Here is a 22,108-nt window from a genome sequence, read left to right on the forward strand (position 1 = left end):
CCGTCTGTCTTCAGCTTTTCTGAGGACACAAAGGTTAAAAAGAGATTAAGGGAGGAGACTTGAGAAACCAACAAGAAAGTGGGGCACATATACTTGGAGCATGTCTTCTTAGAGCAGTAGCTTGAGTGAATGTGTGAAAGTGGCTATCTGCGGATGGCAAAAGATTCTAGCATCATGGTCTGCTTAGAGGTGAAAGACTTTTTTGTTCTGCATGGCATATGTGATGGAATTAGTCCCTGAAGGATTTTGAGGGTGAAAATCTAAGTATAAGTGGAATTCTTTAGGAATGTTCAGAGGAGGTGGAGATGTAGAATGAGGACCTTCTTGGTCAGAGGGACAGGCTGGGAGGAATGATAAAAGCATTTGTGTACAATGGTAAGAGCGTTCTGAGGGCATCTGGGAATGGCAAGGTTAAACTTACTGAAGCCAGAGGAAAAGATGTTGCATTAACTGTCTGAGGTGTCAAGGGAGGATACAAGAGAGACCTGCACCCACCATACCTGACAAAACTGACCATGGGCGTAATTTAAATTAAAATAGCTTTTTGCCAGCAGCAGTCTCTTACAGGTGCAGAAAAAGTCCATTTTTCATTTGACTAGCTTTTTTAGCATTTGACTAGGGAATCAATTTGGACAGGAAAAAGTAGGAAGTTCTGTTTTCCACTGTACAGGAGTAAAAATTGGATCTGAGGCAATAATTTTTGAATGCTGAAGGATTTAAGTAACTAAAAACCACCTACTCAAGTAACTGGAGTACTCAGAACATTTAATTTCATGGAAATAATTTCAAGCAAACTAACAAAAAACTGTTTTATTTGTTTTAATCTTCTCAGAAGTGTTATTTTTACCATAATAAAAACACTAACAAATAGGTATCCAAATAAGTTAGAAATAGCGTGTATTCCCTCTATATGGTGAAAAGAATGACAGCTTGAATGTAAAGTCTTTTCCTTCCTTGCAAATCAATGCATTTTAATAGCTAGAGTGGGAGTTGGCCACTGCTGGAGACAGGCTCACAAGCCTTTTGTCTGAGCACATCCTGTCATTCTTATGTTTATGGTCAGACTTTTCGATGGAATGTAACTTCAAATTAAGGGGAAATTATACAAATGTCTGCAAAATGATTATTTAAAGCTGTTTCTCGCTTGCTGATTGCAGATGAGAATAAAATCGGTAATTTAAAACTTTTTTTTTTTTTTAATAAAGCAGATTATTGTGCCTTAACCACTCCCAGGCTTATTGCCAGGGCTGTGACAGGGCTGTCACGTGAGCAGCTAGTAGTTCTAGTGCTCTATTTATCTAACTCACCATGATTCCTTATGGAGATGATATACATGAGTAACAGGAGCAAATGTATCATTAGTGCTATTTAAGCAGCCAAGCAGGATTACTGCCTTTTTGAAATCCTTCTCCTGTGATTAAGTCTTGGACCAAAAGACAAGACGGAGCCTGCACAGAACATTTGCAGGATGATTCATTCTGGAGGGCATGGTTAGGAGCTTACCTTTAAATGCCGACCTTGCACTTGGTTGTATGGCTTTTTGTTTGTTTGACGATTTTTGATATTTGATTATCCAATTTCTAAAAAGCAGATCAGAAAGCCTGTGCCAACATTTAAATTACAAAGGTAGCTTCATCCCCTTCACATCCTTCCGTTAGGTTTTAAGGCCTAATAGGAATTTCTAGTAGCAAATTCAAGAAGGTATAAATAGTTGTTTTTTCTTTTATATCATTTCATAGCTTTAATAAAAGCAAGGGCCCGTTTTAAACTCAGTACTGAACACACAGAAATAAATGGTTCATTTTTCAGTTAGGAGGAAATGATAAGGAACTAAAGTTCCTATAGTTCAGAGTTTCCAGCTAGAAACTTAAGGAAAAAATGCGGTCATATTAAATGAGAATTAGTGTGTATGTATATTTCATAATCTCAGCTTTCTGGTAGGACAGAGTATAGATTAGGAAACAGTTAACAAGGAATTTTCCTTCTTTGTCATCTGCTACCATCATTTTCCTTTTTTTGCCTAGCCTCCCATAAATAACTGATGCAACTTACAATCAAAGGGCCAGGTTTGCTTCTGGTATTTCACCACTGCACAAGAATGCTTTGTAAAGCATGATTAAGCTCCAAACAGTCTGATTTCCAGCAGGTAGAACTGAAGGCATCAGGAGTAAATAAGGGTTGTGTGGTCTGTTTTAAACCTAAAAGATCTCCAATATATAGTGTTATCTATGTATGTACAGATATTTATACAATTAAGGTGCTGCTGTCCATTCTCTGGCACTAGACAGGTCGGACTTCAGCTGCGTTTTTATAAAGGTAGACAAAATCCAAGAAAATGAGAAGATCCAAACTAAACTAGAAGTTTTGTTAAAATCAATCTCTTTTCTGAGAATAAGTAAGTAACACGGGTAAATTATTGGATCTGTGACACCTGTGTTATCTTTTTGGTATGGAAGCCCCATGAGCAAAATTAAGAATATGTGAGCACTTTCCTTTATTTCAAATGCTTCCTCAAACCCCACTTCTTTAGGGGCTCTTTCATACACACGCAGTCGTAAATGAGGCATTTGCATAACACTGCTATGTGCTCCTCTGCCTCTCATCACTGCGTATCATCCAACAAGTTTAGGCTTTGCTCCTCTAGTGGGCTCTGTGTGACAGTGATGCCATCTGGATCATCCAGTTTTGTAGAGTTATGTGAAAAAGTAATACACTTACTACATCTTCTTTCTTCATCTTCCAGTAATAACTTATTTAATCTTCCTTTGTAAAAATGTGTATGTTTCAGTAATTTTTTTTTTTTTTTATCTCTGACAAATACCTTACCAGAATGAGTTTGTGACCTGAAGTTTCTAGTGTGGCAGGGACATTTCGGTGTCTTATTTTGTTCCCCATGCAGCTAAAGGTACCTCTGACAAACCATCATTTTCATAGAGTAATGGTTCTTATTCTCATTGACAAGTCATATCAGGATTCCCAGTTGCTGTTCATATGTGGAATTGACTTTTATGGGAATCTGTTCTTTTTCTTTCAGTGGCTTCCTGTTTTTATCAGTGTACTCAGCTAGCTTTTGTTTATCTTGAAGCAAACAGACATTTTCCTTTATTCCTTGGGTTTCAGAAATCAAAATGAGAAATTGCATTAAAAGATACTGCTGCCAATATTCGCAGTTTAACCAGTACATGTCATTGGTGTGTAAGAACCTGAAAAACTTTATTGGGCAGAGTGAACAGTGGTATTACCCGCCACATTCAAGCTGAAGGAAGTGTCAAAGCTCAATAATAAAATATGTGGACTGGGGGAAGTGAATTTTCAAGCTTTTTGTATCCAGTAGACTGACCGTGACTTTCAGTCCAAGAGCGTGGGTAAGACTATGAAAACCTGCCCCAGCAGAGTATGGTTTGTGTTCCCTGTCCCCAAAATGCAGTGGCAAGTTAAGGGAAGGAACTAGGTCACCAGCATTTGAAAAGGAGGGGATTTACTTTGAAAAGGGTGGGAATCTGCAGAGGCAGCTAATATTGTGAAAGTTCCCACTTTTGTTAAGATCTTTGATTTTACTTTCCATAACATCTATATAATCTTGAAACAAAACACCTGCTGTCCTCTGTTGCATATAATTGTTCACGAGGGAGGAATAACTTTCAAAAGAAACTAATTTGTCTCTTAAAGGTGCAGGTAGGTTTCTCTTTTTATTTTTTACCCTAAATCTTTCACAGTAGGATGATGTATATTTAGTTATATCCCATTTCTCGGGTCAAACCAAGCTGTAGTCAATGTAAAAATAAAAAATCAGAGCAAGTAGAGTATGGGGAAAAATTTCTAATGTCTGTATTTATGTATAGGACAAGTATAGAAGGTATCCATTTACACAGTGTACCTGTGTATTAATAACGATATACCTAGTATACCAATTTGCATTCACTAGGTCATGATGCTGGTCTGAATCCAGCACAATAGAAAACGTTTTCATGGTTCTGATACCTGAGTTGGTACTGATAAGGTTGTGTTTAATGAAGACCACTGTAATTACTGTCTTTCTTATGTAGCTTGAGACATAGCAGCTTGTGTCTGTGGGAAGTTCCTTCAAATCAGATTCGCATCAGTCTGGTAGTGCTGCTTGTGCTTTTTGGGGTTGTTTCTGTGACCAACTGGGAGTGCTAGTGGACAAGTCCTGTTCCAATAAAGCACATCTATTCTCTCATTTTTCCCCCAGTGGAAATGGTTGTGATATAATTGTTGCAGTTTACATGGTGCCCAAGGAGTGACCTGTGATGGAGAAATCTTCTGATGTGATTAAATAATTGCATAACTCATTAAATAAATACCCCTTTTACTCTAAAACTGGGAAAATGCACTCTGGTATGCTTTTTCAGATCTGTTCTTCCCAATGTATATGGCTATCACTAACCTGCCTCTGTCAGTATGGGTATTTATCATATTGCTCCTCCAACACCTCACCTTACCCACCTACCACCTACAGTATTCCCATTCTGATTAAAGTAATTCAAACCTAGGGCTGATTTTGCAAATCCTTGTCATTCAGGTTTTGGTGTTGCTAAACCAACCTCTATTGATTCCAATTTGTAGTCCAGGATTTGTAGACAATAGTGATATATGGTATCATCTGTGTTCAATGTGTTAAGGTTAGTAGATAATAAGTAGGAATAGGTCACTTTCAGAATGTCTGATTCTTCCGCATCACGCAATCATTAAAAATGGGTCAAAAGTGTGCTGTTCCTTTCTGGTTCATCTAATAGATGTTTGACTAGAATAATTTGTAGTGAGTCAGGCACTCCTCATTTGTAAAAACAGAAAACATGTTGCAACCCCAAAAAGCAATTTAACTCCACCCCAGTAGTTTCAGATTTACCCCTGGTAGAGTCAGGGACAGTTTTCTCATGCTTTAAAATGACTGCCTTGCAAAGCATGCACTGCTTGTTTCTCATGCTTTCACAAACCTACTTCTGATTCAGTATGTCAACACAGTGTGGTTGGCTCCAAAACTTTCTTTTCAAACCTCATCTTCCCTTCGTCTGTCCATAGCCATCCAGTGACAAAATAGCATCTGCAAGGAGCACTAGTGCAGTTGGAGGGAAAAAATAAAACACAGAGCTAACTAGAAATATACCCTGAGACCTACTGGGCTTACAAGTCAAGGCATAGAGCCTCCCACACACGTGGTTGTGACCTGTCCAGCAGACAGCTCAATTCTGAAACTGTTTTTGTGTTTTGTGGAGCTCAGCTACTAAGCACTGGCTGTTTGCAGGGCTGGCACATATCCATGCACATCCTGGGATCTACAAATACAAAAAGTAGCCATCCTTGAGGAGCTTCATGCACAGTCGAGCTTCATGCACAGTCAGCTCACGTTTACTGGAGGTTCTAGATATTTAATGAGGAAAAACTAACAAAACCACTACTTTTCAGCTGCAACGGCTGAGTTAGTACTGCTGCTGCCATTTTGGTTTTGTTGTTTTTACTGAGCTTCCCTCCATGAGATAAAGGTAAGATCATCTTCCTAACTTGACATTCTTGTCAAGGCACTCAGACAAGCTTCTGCTTTCCTACATTCTTCTGCCCTTTGGCCATCACAGTAAACACAGATTTCTTATTCTCATTAATTGTAATTCATTTTACCTATATTATTGTGACATTGATTTGTGCATCTCAAGTGAGGTGAGATGTTCACTTCCTCAATATTTTCTTCTGTTCCCTGTTTATTCATAGGAGAAATGCTGTCAGAATCCACAGGCCACTCTTTTCTTTCCCGTGTATCACCCTGTAAGAATTCCTCTTGCCTTGCTACCTGCAATGCACAGCCAGCCAAAGACTAGAGAGTTGGCAAGCTGAGATGATTCATTACTGTTCAAAGTTAGTTGTTATCTTAATCTCTTTAACACTGCTCCCCTGTTTGTTCCCCTTTGTATTTTGTTGTCCTCCTTTGTGAGTTGGTGGGGAAAGATACTGCTTTTGTTGGACAGCTGGAGCACATTTTTGATTCAGAGCCTCCAGGCAGTAATATTAGATAAGTAACACGCAATAAAGAAGGCTCTCCAGTTGTTGCCTTGGCATTTGTTTGACTGATGATGAGAGGGAAGAAAGAAGAACGGCTATCACTTATGAAGAGTGGCATGGCTTCTACCTTTCAGAGTACAAAAAGATGGAGAAAGCTTTCATTTGTCTATCCATATAACATCATCATTAAAAATTTTGTATACATACAGGCACACAAGAAAAAAATGGAAGAATTTAGTTGTAATTTTCTGCTTTCTCATCCAAAAAGCACTCAAGCATGTTCAAGTTGTTTGTCCTACGCTTCCTGTAAAAAGGAGGAGGGCTTTTTCCTCACTGAGGGAGGAGTAGGGAGAGGAAGCAGAAAATGACTCTTCAGGATAAACTACATCAAAAGTTGTTGCTGTGGGAAATGGAAGCTTTTTTTTCCCCCAAAGCAACTGCTTTCCTACCTTAACAGCAACAATATTTTTAGCACTAGTAATAGCTTGTTTGCATCCTTGCTTTTTCTTGTTTTATTCCACATGCACCAGATATAAATGGAAAAACTTAATTAGAACTAAAAAAAAAAAAAAAAGGTTAATGACAGTCTTCTCGACTGTTCTTTTGTATGTTTTATGTCCTTAGAATTAAAAACTTTCAGTCTAATGAGATTTAAGCTTCTTTGTATATTTCTGCAGGTACCTTAGACAAGCATGTAGAACTAGAGAAACTCGTGGCCAAGTTCCTTGGTGTAGATGATGCTATGGTGTTTGGCATGGGATTTGCAACAAATTCAATGAATATTCCAGCCCTTGTTGGGAAGGTGAGTACTTCCTGAAGGAACACATGGAACTGTTGTTTATTAATTGTTTTAACAGCAGTATTCTGGGCAAGCGTTAAGCGGAAAGGCTTGACTGAGAGAAAAAAAAGCATGATATTGGGAACCCCTGGGTCATAATACTGATGACTTTGTGGCTTGAAATGTGCTCCTTTGTCATATTTTCTAGCTCTGGGTGTTCCTATCACACACATCTAGCATCTGGTTAGAGACCCACTTTGTTATCCAGATTCTCTTAACCAAGTTACCTCTTCCTAAAAAGTGAGCACGTTGCCTCCCATGTCTCAGGTGTTGTTGGATGAACTATTTGGGACTGTTTTTTTTTTTTTTTTTTTTAACTTGCACATAGATTGAGCAGGAATAATTGTCCAGATGCCTATGGTGAAAGATGGTGATTAGGATAATTTTTTACAAACCTTTCAGAAAAGACATAGAACAGTGTTCAGCATTCCTGATTAATGGATCTCTGGCCAGCCCCTGCAAAGAAAGCTGGCTGTGAATGCAAGTCAAAAGTTGAGGCAACGTGGCAAAAGTTGGGTTCTTATTTGATGTTGAAGGAACCTCATCTTTAATTTGGAGTACCTAACACAAAGGCATGAAAATTTATCATCCCATCCCTCACAACTCCTGACATAACAAGCTGATATACTGTGCCATTAGCTGGGAAAGTTGGTATCACCTCTTCAGGTCAGACAAATGTGAAACAGATTTCCCTCTTGGTGGAGATGGAATGAACTCACTGTGTAGTGTATGATCAAGATTTCTTCTAAATCACCAGGCAAGAGGTGAAGTCACTTTTTCACTCGTTATTGAAGAAGAATCCAGCTTTCACAATAGACTTCTAAAATACATATATACAAAGATGGGGCGGGGGGGATGTTTCTGCTGCCCAGGACTTGAACTTCAGTCTGCAATGTTGCTGGAAGAGTTGTCCAGTAATTTCACAGGAAACAGATAAGGACTAATAGAGGTAAACTTATGATATTGTAGACATACATAACAGCATAAAATAACTTTCCATCACTTAGCTCTGAAATGATTTTCCCTCACTTAGCTGGCCTCATGTGGAGACTCAGGACTTTTTTGGAGGTGGGATATTTAGATACAAGTGGCATAAAGATATTGCTATATGTATTATGTAGAATATAAATATAGTATATATTAATATTATATATCATTATGAAGTGTTATGTGTTGCAAGTATTATGTAATTACCATGTGTATGGGAGATTTATTCTTAAATTTCCCCTATAATTAGCCTAGCAGCTAGTATTTTCTTGTCAAGATGCACATACCTAACTCTTACTGCTGATGCTGTATACTAGTATTTAGGCAGATCTGTGTACATATCTCTCATCCAAGGCATAATCTGTGTTTCCAAAACAAGTATTTGCCTAATGTTGTATTGTCTTTTGACTGGGTAATGAAACAAAACAATACAAGATGTACAATAGAAAGGAGAACTAAATTAGGGTTCCAGCTTGAATTTCAGCTGTGAATGCTGACTCTTGTTGATATAACATACAAAGTTACTTCTCCTGCATTTCTTATATTCCAAAAAGAAAACAAGTTTTCATCTGAGTTAATTAATGAAAAATATACTACAGGTGAACTGTATATTCATTTACTAGAGGGAGAGATTCTGCCTGGTGCCTAGGCTCCACTTGTGTCTTAATGGAAGTGGAATTTATGCAGCAGCAATCCAACCTGATCTTATTTCTGTAGCTCAAAGTGTTGATGTCAGTCCAGCCTCAGCATTGCTCCTCCTTACATTAGTGTCATGCAGCAACTTGGGGTGGTTGGCTGTATTTTTCTTGAAACACATCATAGACTTTAGATAGATGATAGAGGAACCTACATCACTTGATTTTCCTATAAAGCAGTTGATCTCTGTTAGGGTTATTCACCACTTTCTAGTTACAGGAAATATTTGGCCCCTTTGCACCTCCTGGGAATTCCTGAGAATCCAGTTTTTTTTTTTCTTTCTGCCTGCCTTTGCAGTGGGTCTTTGCTCACTCATAAAAGTGGCAGAAATTCCAATTCACATATAATACTTACAGTTTAATTGGTGCAGTGCTATATTATAGAGAAATGTATGCTGAAATACACACACTTGTCAACAGCCTCCCAGTTCATGCAGATGCTGATTGTACTCCTTCTCCACAGGGCTGCCTCATTTTAAGTGATGAGTTGAACCACACTTCCCTCGTTCTTGGTGCGAGGCTTTCAGGTGCTACTATTAGAATCTTCAAGCATAATAGTGAGTATTGAAGTTGGAAATGTTTAGAGACAGAGATGTTCATACCTCAAAGGCAAGAGTGCTTTCTTTCAATGCATGCTCTGCTTTCTGTTCCCAGATAATGCTTTTATCCAGGCACAAGAATTAACTGTTCAAGATTAAATGATTTTCGATGGGGGAGAAAATAACAGTGTAAGATAATAATCGCCATTGTGCATGATCTGGGACATCTTGGATCTTAATTTTTGAAATCTGGAGTCTTAACCTCCTTGTTGTCTTTTTGACATGCTGAGTGACTGTGTGTTGGCATAAAGGTTGTATTGTTATTGTCACTACAGCAAAATAGTGTGAACAAACTTACAGAAACGTACTCTGTGTTTCCTGCCTCTGTTTCTAGCAGGTTCAGTGCAACCAGAGTTACATTAATGTAACATTCCTTTGAAACAGCTACCCTGAATTTCTTGGGGGGGGGGGATTATACCAAAGATGTAGATGGTTACATTAAGAGCATCATCCAAATATTCTTTGAAGTATAATTTTAGTATAGAAATCACACTAACGCAACGCATTAACTTTGCAATCACATAATTATCTTCTAAAATACTCATGCTTTTTAACTTTTATTTAGTTAATGCTGCTGTGGTCACAGTCAGAGACATTGTGACTGGCTTTGATGACAAGAGCTTGTTCTTTTCCCTTAATCCCCATTGCAATTCCCCTTTACATCCCTACTGCTGCCACCAGGCAGTGATTGCAACAGAGGTTGAGAAGCTAGAGGAGTGGTGAGGAATGAGAAAAGAGGTCTGATCACCTTTATTAATAACTAATACGGTCGCTTCTCTTTACTGTGTTGTGTTCAGCCCTGAGGTGAGCAAAAATGAATTATACATATACTGTAAAAGGCCTAAGGATCACTTGGAATGAAAAGCACACTAATTATAGTACAAGGTGTTGTTATAATTAATATCTATTCATAATTTGGGTAAGAAGCAATTCCTAAAGATCATATAAGAATTAATGATTGTGTGTATCAGAATGTTTTTACAAAAGTAATTATTCGTGTATTAGCCTATGGCAAGCCCCAACTTGTTCCATTTCCACAAATTTAGATATGCTAGGCATGGTGCTCTACCGGTCTTCTCTCAACTCTTCCTTAGTTTGTTTGGTACCTTATCCCATTCAAACTTAGGTTTGCATTACACTTTGTGGGATGATCTATCACTACCCAAATCCAAATATTCTCAGCTTCTCCACCCATCTAGTGCCGCATGCAGCACAGCTGGCTTGTGCTGCTTCCCACAGCATTTCAAAGAACATTCCAGTTTAAGGAGTGTATTTCTCTCAGCTGCTAGGCAAGCAGTGAAGACATCACTTTGGGCTGTCATTCTCACTTTAAGGAATTCAGTCTTTATCCATCCCTCAATATTTCATTCCTCTCCCAAGAAGCCGTTACCAACCAGCCTTTACTTGAGCTAATGCCAAATGAAAGCTGATGTTCTTTTGTGAATAATGTGTGACCCTAGAAATAATAGTTACTGGTCCAAAAAGCATCAAACCAGCACTGGAAAATTTAGACAGTCCCTTTGAGGGTCTCAGCAAACATCAGTGGAAGCCCAGTCAATGTTGCTTAGGAAAAGCTCATTGTTTTCTAGGTTAGAGATCTGATCTGCCAAAGTCAGTCTTGTATGCTATTTCTGCGTTAACAGCTTAACTTATTTTTCAAAATGAAACTGTGAAAATTTTGCAAATACTCTTTGAAATTTGAGTGACATCTTTTTTCATCACAATTTTGTAGCCCTGGAGTCTTATCCTAAGTGGCACTTAGAGAGCACTTTGTGTGAAGAAGCTTCACACATTCTGGCTTTTTCTGTCAGCCCACTGTGAACCTCTCCATGTTTCCATGGTTAGAAAGTTTCTTACTTTCATTTATTTATTTATTTAATCATACCCATGAGTTATGCATCAAGAAATCATCCTTGTCCAAAACCAAGAAAACTACTTGGGAGCACCTAATGAAAGTGATCGAAGGTAATTTTAAAAGGATTTAAAATGTACTTCTTTAAATAGTAGCTAGTAAACTTACAAAAGTTACTGCTACAGAAGATTGTGGAAATGGACAGGAGCTTCAAAAGGGATTAGAAAAAATCACAACCAGAGATCCATATGTGGATATTAAAAAAAAAAAAATCATCAGGGATGTGTCTTTTAATATCCCTAAAATGTCAGTTGAGATTAATGGAGGAGAATGAGGGGAAATGACCATACAAAGCGCCCAGGCTAAATAGATCTCTAATTGCCACCATCAGAGAACAAATACTGGGCCAGATGGACCTTGGTGTGTGGGATCCCCCTGGCACTTTGTGGAAGAGAAGCAGAACATCCTTCAGATATCCTTGACCACATCTGTAAGAACAAGTCAAGTCATACTATCCATTTTAGGTACAATTGTCACCTGCTATCATCAGCAAAGAAAAAAACATTGTTTTGTAGCTTTTAAAATTATATGCAGAAATACATTTATGAGCCTTTTGCTTTGGGGAAAATAGGATGTGTGTTGGGGGAAGAGAGCAGTGGAAATGATAATCTGGCAGGACTGGCTTTGTGTAGGGTGCGCAGTTTCACACAAAATGAAGCAGACAGTATTGTTCTCTATGGATGTGTCAGAGTAGTATAATAAAAGTCAGTAGAGCAAATGAATGTAAGGGGATACATAGCCTAAACTACCTTCTTATGTTGGGAGGGTTCTTTTCAGTTGAATAGGTACTTGTTTGTTTTGTTACATCAGAGTTGTGTTGCTTGTGCTCCCAGATGATTATTCTCACTCATGGATATACAGGATATATACTGGTGTGCAAACACATGCCCAAAATGTCCAACTATGTTAGTACTGTCATTGTCATGCTTACAAACAGGAATTAAGCCATTATCTGTGTCATACTGCTTGATGAGAAAATAAGGTTCCTTATGCTGAATTGGCCCTGTGGATGAATAGAAAACTTTGTACCTTGAGTTATCACCTGAAGAACTTTGATAAGCATTAATTTCAGCATCGGGTAGTCATGCGTTTTGTCTTTTTAAAATCCTCCTCTGCATTCTCATAGAAAAGGTCAATACCCTCCACCTCCTCCTTTCCATGGAGAGGGGTTTGATGTGTGCCTTTTCATATAAAGAAATCAATGATCCTTTAAAGAGCTTGGCTCCTGGCATTAACTGCAGGATGTTACTGTGTCAAAGGCTTGGCTAGGGCCCTTTGTTGAGTGGTTGGAACAATTTTCCAGCAAGGCGCAGAAGAAAAGAGTAAATCTGAATCCTATCCCAAAGAGGATTAGGGCTTAATGTGCTTTTCTTTCTGGCTTGTAAGTACAGAGCCAAGTTGTCCGCTGGCATGAGTTGGCTCATCTGCTTTGGAGCTGTGCCGAGTCCCACTCGCATGCCACTTGACCCAGTATTGCCCTGCGCTACAGACAACAGACGGGATGCCAGGCAGTACCACCGCTGGTGCCTGAGACACGCTTTCTGTGCAAGAGATTAAGCAAACAAAAAAAAAGTTTAAATCAGGCAGCAGGTTTTGAAGTTACCTTTCTACTATTAGAATGCAGCTTGAGTAAGCAGGCTCTTTCCACGCTCCTTGTTGCTTATATCAGCCTCTTTTGAAATGCTATGTAATACCTTTGATAAGGCTGCCTCGAACATATTTACTTTGGCTCTGACTTCCTTAGTTGCATATGTATAGAAGAGACACTGGGAGAAAGGTGAGGTGTGAACGTTTGATGCAGTTATTATAAATGGTTATCAAAACGAGGAGGAATAATTATGTAACAATTTAGCAAAGCAAAGGTATATTTTCTGAACCAGCTGCTTCCTGAATATTGTGCAAAAACATGAACAGGTGTGTGCTGGTAGCCTCCCTTTCTAACAACCCTAACACTGTAAATCTCTCCCCTCCTTTTTTTCCCCCTTATAATAGTAAAATTATTTTCAAAGAAATCATAGGAAATCATGTTTTATTACAAAAAATATTTCACAGAAAATAGAGCAAAAACTGCTATTTTAAATCTACTATTGCTACACATTCATCTTTCAAAGGCTGTTATGTAGGTGAGAAGGCTTTCAAACCTTAAGGTGAATAATAGAGCAAAAACGAGATGTGAATCTGTAAATCTATTTTTATTTGGACGTAGGAATGTGCCCTGCATCCTGGCTGCAGGTGAACAATCCCTTCCTTGTAAACAGACAGGAATTTACAGGCTTGGGTTGAGAGAACTGCACAGGCACATGCCTACAGGTCATCCAGGAGAGAGAAATTTAGGAGAATACCCCAGTCCTATAACTGAGAAGTACTGAACATCCCCTTCCTATGGGCTCTCACTAGCAGTATTTCTAGTCTTCGCCCTGCCAGGGTCACAGCAGTGTGCCACAAGGTATTTGGCCTTTAAAGGATTTCTGCTCCAGGGATCTGTGAGGTTTTGTGGATGTTAGCAGCAAAGCTCTGCTCCCTGAAGCCCCTGTTCTGAGGAGTGGGGGTAGCAGTTCTTTTTTAATTACTATTATTTATTCAATTGGATCACAACTGAGATCCTTGGGTTACATGTCCGTGCAGTTGGGCCTGATTTGCACCAGGATCTTTCCCTGTAGGTGGGGACAGCACGGTAGCACAACACTCAGGAAGAGTCCCACAGCCGTGTGAGGCCAGTTGGTGACTCACAGCTTTCCTGTTTCCTGAAGGTAGTCATAGCAAAGACTGAAACCTCCCCTCCACCATCTCCATGGCATTTGGGCAGTAACAAGGCCTTTCTAAAATTTCTGCTCTACATCAGCCAGCCTTTTTCCAGTCTCACTGAGTATCACTTAGGTTGTGCTGCCAGTGGAATGAGCTGAGGTACAGAGGCAATCTTGGGGTCACCTGCCACATCACTAGGATGTTTGTTGCTTAAAAATAAACACTCTTTTCTCCATTTTCTTTTCCTTTCTATTTATTCCCAACATTCTTCTGTAGAAATAATACTTTTAGAACATTTTTTTTAACCCAGTAGCAGGAGCTTTAAATCTGACTAGGTTTAAGATGGAATTGATTGGGTTAATAGATAGGAGTTATAGGTTGCATTTCCAGACAGATTGACTAAGAAGGTTAGTATCAGGCCTTGTTTCCTGGGCAGTGATTTGTTTAGAAAGCTAGAAAAGAGCTGCATTTCCATCCTTGAAGTGAAACTGTGCAATGAGCACGGCCCAATGGCCAGTGTGCAGTGGGAGGAGGGCAGGAGACAAAGACATCTCCCCACCTCTGCGGCTGTAGTGGCCTGGCTTTGGTTAGGTGTGTGCCAGCAGGATGTTATCCCTACCACACCTGTGCTCTGGAGAGCCTCTCCCACCCTCCCCAAGTGACCCATGTGGATGTCCCTTCAACTATGTGGGGTTACACTCGTGGGTGCTTTTGTTTTCTAGTCCTGGGAAAGATTGACTTACCGCCTGTTGTTTTTGTATTTCTAAGACAATCTTTTATTTATATCATAAGTTTTAAAGCACTTTTTCAGAACCTGTGACCTTTTTCTTGGATAAATATTTGCCAAAATCTCTTAACCTTTCCAATAAAACTTGAAAACCAAAACCAAGCAGCTAACCATTAATCAGTTTGCGATTTTTATCAAGGGTTTTCTGTCGCAGCAATTCTGGGCCATATACTAGCGTCAGGTGAGAGCGTATCTTTGTTCATTCAGTGAACAGATGAGGGTGTTCCTGACTAACTACATCCAGGTGAATTCTGTTCATATTAGCTTGTATGAGGACATGCTGTACGAGACTTAGGATTTGTTTGTTCTTTCTTGTTCTACTGCATTTTTGCCTTATAGCATCAAGCAGCTAAATTGCAGTCACATTTTCAGGGTTAGATTTGCAATTGCTTGAGCAACCTGTGAGAATGTCGTGACTACTCGCAGAAATCAGGCCACAGGGGAAAAGAAAATTCCAGTTCTCTTCATTGCAAAGGCACTTCAATGTGCAATCAGAGTAAGTGATACTATGAGGAAGGAAGGCAATTGCGAGGCACAGCCGAGCACCCTGGGTAGATGAAAATCTAACCTCAAATCTGGTGCTTGAATCCACATCTGAAAAGTGAGGATCACGGTGGTACATTCCTACCTCCTCCTCATGGACATTGCAGGAGTGTTGTGAAAACAGTGAGGGTTTTTGGGGGTTCTCACGGCTCAGGTGTTTGATGACAGGTATGTGTCATGCAGGCATGAGCTGTTCAGGTTTCCATACAAAATCGTTCCTGCTTGGACAACAAGTGAATTTGTTATTCCAGATCTGGCATTTCTTGGTCCACTCAGTCAAACTAAAGCTTTGGAGTTTGGATGTGTGTGCCACAAGGATGCCTTAGAGAAAGCACAGCTGTCTGGAGTTGTAGTTAACACTGAAAGGGTAGCAGAAGGCCCTAATGTGCCAGTGCAAATATATTCTCTAGCTAAAAATTTAAAAAAAAGAGGGGGGGAGAATACAGTTACATGCCTTTAAGCAAGTAAACAAATAAAGTGGAGGGGAAACAACAGGGAGAAATTAATAAGTAAAAATTAGTCAAAAATCTGTATTAGTAAAAAAAAAAATTTGCAGTGGCTTCATATGAGACAGGTCCTTTTGTGTTTTTTTTTTTTTCTTTGGAGGTGTAATTGGTCCTTGAATTTCAGAAGGGAGGGCTCTGTTCTAGCTATTACAGAGCAGGATGAAAGGCACATTAACCACTAAGGTTTTGTCCTGTTTGAAGCCTCTGGCCACTATCAGAGACAAGATTATTGCGCTAGATAGATCGACCGCAGCCTAATCCAGTTTGACATGTATTTCCCTGTGACACATACAGACGCTGCCACAGAGAGAAGACTGGTATATCCTGCTCCTAGTGTGCTGTGTCTGCTTTTGCCCTCTCTGACTTGAAAAAGCCATGTCTGACTTGCCACGTGTGAGCAGGATTTTTTCCTGAGCAAGTGCTATTTGCTTACACCCAGCTGTGTATTTCTTGGGGTTAAGGAGGGGAGTCTAAGACTGTTGCTGTGGCTGCGGTATCTACCACCTCCCTATACCACCCACAACCATTCCAAACAAAAATAATCCAAGCCGTGATTTCAGGCAAATGACTCCAAGGACACTCTTTCTGTTCAGAGCTGTGCCAGCAGTCAGAGACTTTTCAAAGTCTAGTTTTCACTAGAATGAAAATTGAAAACTTCACTTTTACAGTCCAACAGGTGACGTTTAGATCACTGAAAGCCTTGCAGTGGTTTCTCTTTGCTCTAGGGATTTGGAAGGAGGGGCAGCATCAGAGCTAGGCACTCGGGTCACCAATGAGAGGACAGTGACCAGGAAAGGTATCAGTGGGGGGAGAGCAAGAGAGGAGAGGCAGAAGCTGCAGCAGTGGGGAGTTGGTTGCGTGGGAGACTGGGAAGGGGCAGGTAGCCACAGTGTCTGCATGAACAACTTGCACAAGAGTGCAAAATGTGAGAAACTGACAATGAGAGTGGCAAGTGCAATAGGAAGGAAAGGAGAATGCGATAAGGGTAGTGGGAGCCTTTTTATTCTAATTAAAAAGGATTTGGCTGACATCACGCAGGAGGTTTTCAGCCCACGCAGAGGAATGGTGATGATGTCCCCAGCACTGTAATGTGGGGCTGAGGGGTGGAGACACCGTGTCTACCTGTGAGGAGGAGGCACATCGTGCCTGGGAGAAGGCAGGGGCCCTTGCAGGAGCCTGGAGTCCCACCTGCACTGGAGGCAGCATGACACACAGCCCGCCCAGGTCCAGGCTCGCCTTGACCCACTGGCAGTGTGTGGTGTTATTTCTGCTGAAGTAACTCTGAAGGATCCCAAACAAGGGTTGTGCACGTCTCTATTAAATTCTAAAAACTGCAGTGATCCACAGTCCCTGCTTAGGAAACCTTATCCTCTAAATCCAAACAATATTTCAAAGGGGTAAGGTGGAAACTGAGGCAAGGATAAGTTTGGTTGTGCTTTGAGTAATTAACCAAGTGAAATTCCTACCACCAGCTCCTGGGCCTGGTGAACGGTCATTAGCCTCTACCACTGAAAAGTCTGGGCTAGTGATGGTCAAATGAGGAAGGACAGTTATTTTCCCCATAACTGGTTATTCAAGATGGACTTGTGCAACATCTCCCTCCCCCAGTCTAACCATATTTAATGGCCAAATAATTTGGTAGAAGAAAGTCATCTGGGGTTGCACTATTTCCTGAAACTGAATACATCCCACTGTTTGGAAAGTCCATGCACACAGAAAGCATATTTACTTTTTCTGAATAACAGAAGCTGTCTTCTGGAGGGCAGATTAAAGGCAATCGATTTTCTTCTCCTTTCAATTCCCCCTTTTCAAATGAAATACTACAAGTACAGAGTAAAAGGTTCAGAAAAATTCATTTGCACCTAAGCAAATTATGTGTTGGCTGTTACAGGCTTAAGAAAGTCACCCATGTGTGTTTTTCAGAACGAGACATTAAAAGCAGAGTGAGATAGTCCTGATCCTGCAAGCAGGCATGTCCTTAACTTCAGCAGAACTGTCATGGGTAAAGTCAGGCAAGCTCCTGCCTTGGAGAGGTTCTTCTACATCTGCAGTCCTGCATTCTACACTCATTGGGACAGAGGATTTATTCACATCCATGTACTTTTTCAAATAGCTTTTTTAAAAAAAAAAAAAAAAGTGATATATGTTTCATAACTCTCTACCCTCTCCTCTTTCTTTTGGTGGACTTACGTGAAAACAACTGAATTTTCAAGCTGTGATTTCAGCTTAGAGGTTTGGTAAGCTGACTTTTCCAAAATCTGGACTGACAAGTAGACAGAATACTGAATTGAAGCACCCTGCATGATTCAGAGGGGAGTTTCAAAAGTCCCAAAGGAATTTAGATGACAAAGACAATTACATTCAGGGGAGAAAAGGAGGTGCCTAAATTTGAGTTCAAGACTGAATATCTTACCTCGTTTTTGTGAACCATGAACTTTGTCATTCTACGGAGTCCTTTAATTCTCAGAACCGAAAAGGATTTCTGAATATTATCTACCCAGAAGAGAAGGTGAGCAGCTCTCTTTCACGAAACATGCTCAGTGGGGTTATAAATTCCCTTTTTAAAGCACCAAAGAACTTTTATTTCCTTTATTGCCATCTAGTGGGAACTGTGCTGTCTGCACTGCGTTATCCATAAAAGCATTTCCATCTGGGAACCCATCCAGTTGTGCAGGTGATTGCACAGTTGAAATAAGGGCTTATCATTTATGTGTTGTGCTGTGTAAGTTATAGCAAAGTCTTGCTAGGTCAAGAGATTACACTGTAAGGTGCAGAGTGGCACAGATTTTTCTGAGAAATGCACCTTTCACTGAGACCAGGACCTCAGCAAACATCAAGGTACCAAAGTGTAAGGGTTCAGGTCATATCCTGGCCATCTCTCAGCTCACAGGTTATTTGTGATGGACAGGTACTGTGCAAACCACCTGGTTCCAGTCAGGTGGAAACCAGGCTGTAGGTCAACTTTAATATAACTAAGGTTTATTTGCTTCAGCTGGAAGAATTATATTTTAAAGATTAGTTTTTTGCAATTTTAGGTAACAGTAACTAGGTTAAAGATGTGTTGCTGAAAAGGTGGGGTTATATCAGGAAAAAATGCTGTTCATTTTCCCAACCAAAACTTTGAGCTGATCTCCAGCATTCTTTGGGTTGTGTGAGCCTCTGTAAGATGTTCTTTGAAAATGTTTTGAAATGTCAGTTCAGATTCCTGAAAAGTACCGTTGTAATTCATTCTGAAGAGAGTTCATCCACGTGCAGACACCAGAACACTGATTTCAGCTCTGCACTGAGTCACATTTTGATCTGACTCTTGTTCCTGTGATTTTTTTCTTCTATGTTTTTGAAAACTCCAGTGGCTTTCTTTTCAGCATTTTATTAGATTATCTGCACTTAGACCTTGAGAAAGCAGGTAAATTTCTAACATTGCTCCAGGCCTCCTTATATCAAGGTCTTGCCAGTTCCAAGTATTTTGGCATCTAATTAGCATATCCATGCTGCGTACTTGTACCCACTTGTCTCTCCCTTTCTCATCAACAGTCTTTTGCTGGCTTTTCTTCCTGAGAAGGACATGATTTTTCTTGCTGCTATCCTGATGTGCTTCATGCAGCCTGATTCAAGCTTTTGCTGAAGCAGTGCATGTGATTCATGAGCCTTTGGTGATGCTGGAAAGCAACTGAATATTCCCTATTCCTATTCAAAAGCCTTGCGATATGATGAGTATCAGCAACCCCTACAGAGAATTGCTGCAATTAGTCTCAGTACTTAAGCAAAGTGGTTAAATTTTGTCTTTAAATAAAAATGTGTGCCAAGAATTTTTAGAAATTTCCCAGAAGGGGTGCATAACTGAAAGCATTTTCTAACTCTACTTATCACAAGATTGCATTCAGGCAAATAAAATCAATTATTGGTTCTTGCCTGCCAGCAAAGGAATTTTATCTTCAGAATACCTTTTTTAATGTGATCTTTTTCTGTAGGAAAAAGTAGTAACCGGTAGAAAAACAAAAATTTAATTTGAAAAATCTTTGTTAATATTTTCCTTTTTCCTTTTACTTATTTTTAAATAAAGATATGCAGAGTCTCGAGAAGCTACTAAGAGATGCAATAATATATGGCCAGCCTCGAAGCCGCAGAGCATGGAGAAAAATTATCATCCTTGTGGAAGGCATTTACAGGTATGTGTGTTTAGGAACATCAGTACTCTATCATTTCTGAGGACAGAATGATATATTGATCATCAACTTAGGTATCTGAAAGAAATCTGAAATGAATGGAGTTTACAAGAACATCCTCAGTGATCTTATAAAGCTGGTACTTTTCATTCAGTTAGTACCCTGTGGCATTACTCACTTCAGTTAGGTCCTGCGTGTTGTTCTGAATGTTGATTTAGTAAAATCACTGTGGAGCAGGATATGTACTGTGAGAGCAAGATAGATCATCAGCTGGTGTATGTTGTCACAGATGTGATAAAATTCATGGAGCTGTAGTGGGTGAGGAGTTTTGCAAAGCTGAGTTTTCCAGAGTTATGTGTTATGCACTAGCAGATTAAAAGACAACTGTGCCATTCCTAGTTAAGTTTTTTCTGCATGCCCAGTTCTTACCCAGCTGTTGGAAATTAAAACCTCAAACTAAACACAGGCCAAGTGATACCAGCACCTTTCCAGTTATCAGTGCTGGATATAATGGACTCAAACTTTAACAGGAAAAACAATAACAAGACTGACTTTCAAAGAATTACATAGTGGTATTTCATTTCAACCTCAGTCCCTGAAGGAATTTGAATGAAAGGAGGTGTCTCTTAGAATCATCAGGTAACATCATTATCAGTGTAATTAACGAGCTTCCTAGTCAGATTGTTCCAGTTCACTAGTGGTGCATCTTACACCCAGCCAGAGGGAGAAGCCATCGCCAGAGTTGGACAGCAGAGCAGAGGCGCCAGCCAGGCTCACCACCTTGGGCTTCATTCTGGCAACTGCTCAAGTCAGAAGTAGGTTGCTGGGGAGGTGGCCATGGGGCCAATGGACAGCACGGAGGGGGAGCCACTGGAGTCTTCAGAGGTTGGGCAAGGAGCTGGCCAGCAGGAGCACAGGGAGAGCTAGAGATTTTGAAGGGGAGGGAAGGGCTGAAGAAGCAGGGATCTAGGCAAGGCTACAGTGCAGGTGATGAGAGAGGGTGAGTAGGAGAAGGATAGGTTTAGGAGTAGCAACTCTAGCACTAGAGAGAAGGGAGGCAGGACCAATCGTTCACAGGACGTGACATGGTTTATGAAAAGAACCTTAAACTTTATATGCAGAGATTATTTCATGTGTTACTGAAATATAGTCGCTGCAGATGGACAGTCACACCATTTTATTGAGAAGTGGTAGTGCAGTTTAGCAGATCAGTCTTTTTCAGAAGATCTCTTATACAATTTCATGTCATCACAACTTCATAGTAATCAGCACTTTCTTTTTACCTAACATTTTCCATCTGCAAAGAGAACAAATCAGTCCTTATCTAAACACCTGTCACTCAGAGCTGAAACAGGTCAGCTGATCCAAAGCAGGCTGAACGTCCCCTTTCAACCAGAATAAACAGAGCAAAACTGCAAATAAACATAGCTTGGCACTACTAAAAGAAAGCTCAGATTTAAGGACTTTGATCATACAGAAATTAAGTGGACCACCAACATTTTACTGACAAATACTCCCATCAGTTACATGGCCTGCAGAAAATGCTCCAGCTGCTGAGCTTTTTTCACTTTTAAATCCTTTGCTCTGGATATTGACCACTAGGGAGAGAGACAGTAGATTGGTGACCGCAGAGGCATAGATCCATTTAAGCAGTGGGACAAACCCACTGTCAGATAGTTGCAATACTCGCAGCTGTATTTCCAGATGTATATTTGGTATAGGGCATTGTATTGCTTTAGTTTTTGCTATTGATTTTCAAAGAAGATTTCATTCTCAAAAGTTTGCAGATCCATCTGTTAGGATGTGAAATACAAACATGTTAAACCTTAGATAACCACACCAAAAAGGAACTTTTTAGAGAGGAATTGGTGGTGGTACATAACAGTTCATAAGTCACCACTTTTCAATGGGATTTGACAATCAAATTATATTTTATTTCTTTAGAGTCTCAGCCCTAGTATGTTGCTTCCTTCTGATTGCTAGAGAAATATCAGGCACACAGAATCAGATATTATGCTTCTTTGTTTCTACTTCATTTATATCACACTCACCTCTAAAGAGCTGAACAGTTTTAAGACCACTCATGTCCTGAATGTCAATATTTGTGAAAGGCATAAAGTAAATAAATAAATAAACCCACAAAGTTCAGCTCTCTAATGTCACTGGAACAAGCTCCAGCAGTAGCTAGGTTGGTTGGTTAGCTGTTTTCTTAGTCTAAGCAGATCAGAAATTGAAGATTGTGGTTTGGTTGCAAAGCAAATCTGCTCTGACTTGAGGGAGAATGCCTCCACACCCCACCGTGCCATATCCCTGCC

General features: G+C 40.0%; 1 protein-coding gene across 8 annotated transcripts in view; it reads left to right on the plus strand.

Annotated features, from left to right (window-relative positions):
* The window catches only part of SPTLC3 (serine palmitoyltransferase long chain base subunit 3), a 172,112-nt gene that overhangs the window by 125,059 nt on the left and 24,945 nt on the right, over positions 1-22,108 (plus strand). For all 8 annotated transcript variants that reach the window (XM_083831466.1, XM_083831464.1, XM_083831461.1 and 5 more), the window contains 3 exons: positions 6,693-6,817; positions 8,999-9,092; positions 19,691-19,796. In XM_083831466.1, coding sequence (XP_083687592.1) covers positions 6,693-6,817; positions 8,999-9,092; positions 19,691-19,796 — 325 coding nt within the window. The remainder of the gene's footprint in view (positions 1-6,692; positions 6,818-8,998; positions 9,093-19,690; positions 19,797-22,108) is intronic.

The sequence above is a fragment of the Anser anser genome (assembly GCF_964211835.1).
Source record: "Anser anser genome assembly, chromosome: 3".
In the NCBI taxonomy this organism is placed as follows: Eukaryota; Metazoa; Chordata; class Aves; order Anseriformes; family Anatidae; genus Anser; species Anser anser.